This window comes from Montipora capricornis, chromosome 10 (genome assembly GCF_036669925.1).
Source record: "Montipora capricornis isolate CH-2021 chromosome 10, ASM3666992v2, whole genome shotgun sequence".
Taxonomy (NCBI): Eukaryota; Metazoa; Cnidaria; class Anthozoa; order Scleractinia; family Acroporidae; genus Montipora; species Montipora capricornis.
In genome coordinates this window covers 21,068,551-21,073,550 of record NC_090892.1, presented here as the reverse complement: position 1 = coordinate 21,073,550, position 5,000 = coordinate 21,068,551, and the positions used below count along the sequence as shown (strand labels likewise).

At 38.7% G+C, this 5,000-nt stretch overlaps 1 protein-coding gene across 5 annotated transcripts in view; it reads right to left on the bottom strand.

Moving 5' to 3' along the window:
- Positions 1 to 3,562: 3,562 nt before the first annotated feature.
- Positions 3,563 to 5,000, bottom strand: part of LOC138022203 (organic cation/carnitine transporter 2-like) — a 20,466-nt gene continuing 19,028 nt past the window's right edge. For all 5 annotated transcript variants that reach the window (XM_068869245.1, XM_068869247.1, XM_068869246.1 and 2 more), the window contains one exon: positions 3,563 to 5,000. This exon is cut by the window's right edge and continues 69 nt beyond it. In XM_068869245.1, the coding sequence (XP_068725346.1) occupies positions 4,860 to 5,000 (141 nt within the window). In that variant the 3' untranslated portion in view covers positions 3,563 to 4,859.

Sequence of the window (5,000 nt, the reverse complement as noted above, 5' to 3'; positions counted from 1 at the left end):
TCTAGTATTATGCAAAGCTTGAGCTACATTTTTCTATTGTTTTGGCGGCAACGTGGCCTTCTTATCACGTGAGTGCGATCAAATAATATACGGCAGCGATGTCGAAGAAATGGGGACCTCGAAATTTAATTGTGCACTATGGTAAGTCTTTTGCGATTGTTCCATCTCGTTCACGTCGTACAATGTTGGCGAAGTATCCTAAAAATAACTTGTGTACAAGCTGTTTTGAATATATTAAGGTAAAAAGAGACAATAATTATAAAAGGTCGAAAGTTCATTTGTATGCCCATGTTGTCGTCAAAGCCTCTCATTTGGTGAGATCGATTTCACGTCTATGTTGCACCCAGTAACGAAAAAGTGATTAAATGCATTCATTTTTCCCTCGTTCAACCAATAATGGCTGTTTCTGTACGCATAATCGGTCCAGACGAATTGAACGTCTCTCATGTTATCCGTCTGGCCTCGATTGTTCAGAAAGTGGATAACTCTATCCACGGAAGAAATCACTACTCGGCGGATAATAAAACATCCGCAAAACGAATTAAGTTATTCAGCGGATAGTGATTTATCAAGTGGATGGCGCTAACCACCCTTGCAACAACTGGTGTAAAGACGGAACGAACTCTTGTACCTATGTAAGACAACGTATAATCATTCTGGGACGAACCTGGGCGAACATGTTTTCTGCGTCTCTAAAATTTGTCTGGAAGAACTATCCAGTTTAGTCAGTGTCTTCGAGGAAGTACTAAATTGCTGCATAGTTTGTCGAGACGCATTATGCGTCTTGTCTTCGTCTATATGGTAGGCAAACTTTAAAGACGCAGAAAAAAAGTTTGCCCAAGTTCTTCCCAGAAGAATTATGCGGCCAATATTTTTTTTTTTTTTTTTTGGCGTTTCATAGGCCGACACCCTTAGACGACGTTGACAGCACAAGGACGCCAAAAATAAGAATAATGGTCCTGCACATTTAAATTTTCTTGCTGAATCTTCGTCTTTCGGCCGCAAAAGCAAGGAGTACATGGTGTTTAAAGGCCCACATTTACCCAAAAGTCATTGCGCACCGTGACTTAATTTCGTGTAACACGAAACTACCCAAATATCTGACATGTTGTTTCCCGCGTGATTCGCCTGAGTGCCTTTAGCCAATCACATCCATGAAGCCACTGAAACAATATGGCGCCTAGTAAACGCGGTGTCCAAGTATCGCAGTACATTTTGTGCTATTAATTAACAGTGTGTGAGACCGATTTTCTTGCAGTATTTAAACATTACTTTAGTCGTGTTCTGGCTACCAGTTCCCAATGATTTCATCATGTAAAGATTCAAATACAGAAGTCGTCTACTGTTTATCCTGGGTTACAGGACAAAACGTGATTCGCAAGCTGGCGACCATCTCTGAAAATCTAGTCGCAAGCACTCAATTTTGGTCGCATTGGCGACCAGTGAGTCGCAGTTTCGAGACCTGCATGATCCTATTTTAATGAGAAAGTATCACGGTATTGCGCATGTTCATGGCGTAGCTTATGTCACCGTTTATAAGTCAATCGGTCAGCTTATTGGTGATTGTTTAGTAATCGAGACATTTTTACACCTACATGTAATTATAACGAATTATAACGTCGCTTCCGGTTGGCTCATAAATGATGACATTCGTTACTGCTAGATCATGCGCAATACCGTGATACTCTCCCTTCAATTATTATATCGGTAAACGTTGCATATCACTCACAGAATATTCCTCTTATCTGTCCCAAATTTATTCTTTTTACGAATTTTTTTTCTTACCTTGGAATTCGACTAAAAAAACTTTCTTTTTTCTACAAAACTGTTAATTACTGGGTTGCCAGTAAAAGACAGAGAACGAATCCAAGACCTTTGGTGGATCTGTGATCTCTGTTGTCTGGTTATTTGTATTATTTGTACTCAACTCTGCACAGTCTTCAGGTAAAAAAAAAATTGGAAACGTGACAACCAAGAATTATTTGAAAGAAAGCTTGTCGTCTATTGTTTGCTTCATTATTCAAGGAAAAAGTTCTTCATGGAAAGCGTTTGATCCTGAAATTATTTTGTTGCAATTGCGTATGATAATTTGACACGATTGAGTTTCTTGCCTTCACGCACGTAATGAAATAGGAAGGGTTTTTGCCTCTAATAGCAAATATGTTGTTTGTTTAAAAAAGAGTTCGCTGGAAAAGGTGGCCTTTATGAATTAATCTAGTTGTGTAATATGCGAGCTTAACTGGATAGTTTTTATGTAATATATCAAACACGAGAAGGAGTGTTTCATCGGATATCAAAACACCGAGAAGCGAGTTGAAAAACGAGGCCGAAGGCCGAGTTTTTTAACCGATTTCGAGGTGGTTGGATATCTGATGAAACACTCTTTCGAGTGTTTGATATTGCTTCTCAAAGGAATCAGTATTTTAAGAGATATTTTGGATCAAAGTTGGCGAAATTTTATGCTAATTAAGACCACATATCAAAACTTCCTTCACGGTAGTGATTTCTTTTGTTTTTGGCTTATGAATTATTAATGAGTTTGAGAAGGCAATAGTAAAGAATTTTCGTGTCAAAATGAGGTAAGCGTCTTTCTGTTGTGTTAACTTGAAATATAAATATACCATGCGGCCTCGTGAGTTTGTTACTCCCGTCTGCCGTAAACTTGATTTCCACTCTCAAGATTACCTCCAGAACCTAGTTTTTGCGTAGAATAAGCGTTTAGAATGATGTTCTTGTCTTCTGTGGTGATACTCGACGATTCGGGAACATTTTGTGAAAAAAAAAATTTTTGTAATGGGTCACACGCGCAACTTGATCGCCCGAACTTGCCCTATTATGCATAACATCCGCTTTATTGGCCTTTTGACATCTCATTGAAAAAAACTCGTCAAATATTCGCGGACCGTTCGATTTCTCTGAAATTTGAAAGGTTGATTGCTAACGAATATAGAAAGATTTTCACACTAAAAGTTCCTGTGTTAAGCATGAGAATTCGTCGAAGAGGTAAATGCGACTAAATTTGTTACGTGCTTTGCTATTTTTGTGATTTGATTGTTGTGCAAATTTTGACAGAGAATATTTAATTATGAAAAAATATCTACGGATAGATTGTTAAAAAATCTTTATTTTTAGCGGTTATTTGAATAAAAAAGACGCAACGCTTGACGAGAAATAATATTTTTTTTCATATTTGAGAGAAGAAAAAATTCTCGGGAATCGGGACGCGGTGAAAATGAGTTAATAAATTTGCATACGTGGCCATATGTGATCCACCTTCCCACACGCTTGCCGTGGGAGAACAGCTTTGCTGTTCCCAACCCTGCTTACCACATGTATGGCATGTCAAACTGCCACTTGAAGGGGTGCTAAAAACCTCTTCCTGGCATGTTAGCTACACCATACTGATGAAGCCCAAAAGGCCGAAACAGCTGTCCAGTGGTTGCGTGATGTGTTGGCCACATCGGGTTGTTGTTAGCGTGTTTCACCTTGCTTTTATTGTTGTTGAAATGTGATACACGAGGAGACAGGAATTTTATTTCTCTGACAAATGATTTTGTCATTGTAGTGTAAAATGAAATTTATTTGGAAAGCCAACAATATTTCTTTAATTCCTGGTTAATCCAATTCATTGCTACGACTTGCTAGTGCGAAGAATGTTTACATGAATCTCACGCTTTTTGCAAATTTTGAGTGTCACGAAATTACATCATTTGTGTGACAATATATCCCTTTACTCTAACCCACAAACATTCAGATAGTAATAAACCTCATACGAGGAAACGATCTTGCGGAAACATTGTTGCGGAAGCACATGTTTCCTCGTTTGCGGCCCGCCCCAGGAAACATTTATTGCGCAAGCAAAGATGTTTCTGAATTTGTTCTAAAACATTTTCCTTGCTCAGCAAATGTTTCCTCGTTTGCGCTCCGAGGAAACATTTCGGGAAACAATGTTTCCGCAACAATGTTTCTTCGTTTGCGGGCGCCTTTAATAACAGGCAACGTTATAGTAAACGAGCAAGCATGAGGCAGCACAAGCAGCATCAATTCGAAAAGTCATTGTCATTAGCGTTTTATTAATGAACAGCTTATTGCTGGTTTTCACTCACGTGATCAACAGCCATGTTTTTCAACAAAACAAAAGGAAGCATTTGCATAATAATAGAGTTAATTTCCCGGAGGATTTGGTCGGGGCACCAACATGGCCGCCTTTTCTTTGTTTTGGGCACCAACATGGCAGTCGTGACGTCATGTGAAAACCAAGAATTAACACCAAGTAAATGCGCCTTGCGTGTGCTCATGTGTCGCTTAGCAAGCGAGGATTAAGGGGTAGATGAAGAGTAAGAACACATCCTCATGCGGTGAAAGTTATTTTGGTCTCGTGCTCATAGCCGCGCCTCCAATGATAACCAATCACGTGTCTCCCTTAAAATTGTAATTTCATGATGCGCAAAAAGTGCAATGGAATATAATATTGCAATAGTCACTTAAAACTGTTGAACAACATAAAAGAAATACAACAAAAGGAAAGAAGAGAATGGGTGGACACAAATGGACGAGATTGAAACCGATTGAATTCGGGTAATCTTGAGAACAGTCAGCCCAACGTTTTTTCAAGTTTGTGGATAAGATAGTTTTTGCTGAGAATCATCTCCTTTGTGAAGTCATGATAACTTTATCAGTAAAGGAACTCCACGGTTACTATTTACGAGTTTTAAACTCCTGATTAACTAAAGATTTCCCTTAAACACCCTAAAATAAGGTGACATAGCACCTTTAAAAAACGTATTATCACTGGAAGAGGCTAATGTATGGTGGGTGTGTTCTCTCCCCCGCTTAGTCGATCCAGAGATAAAAAACTTTTACATAAGAGCACTTTTTTCATTATTATCAGGATCAGAGACATCAGTCTTATCAAAGACTTCAAGCTTTTCACTATCTTCTTGCTTTTGAGACTCCAAATCTTCCATCGTTGGCTGATTGAAAGTTTCTGGCAAGGTCAT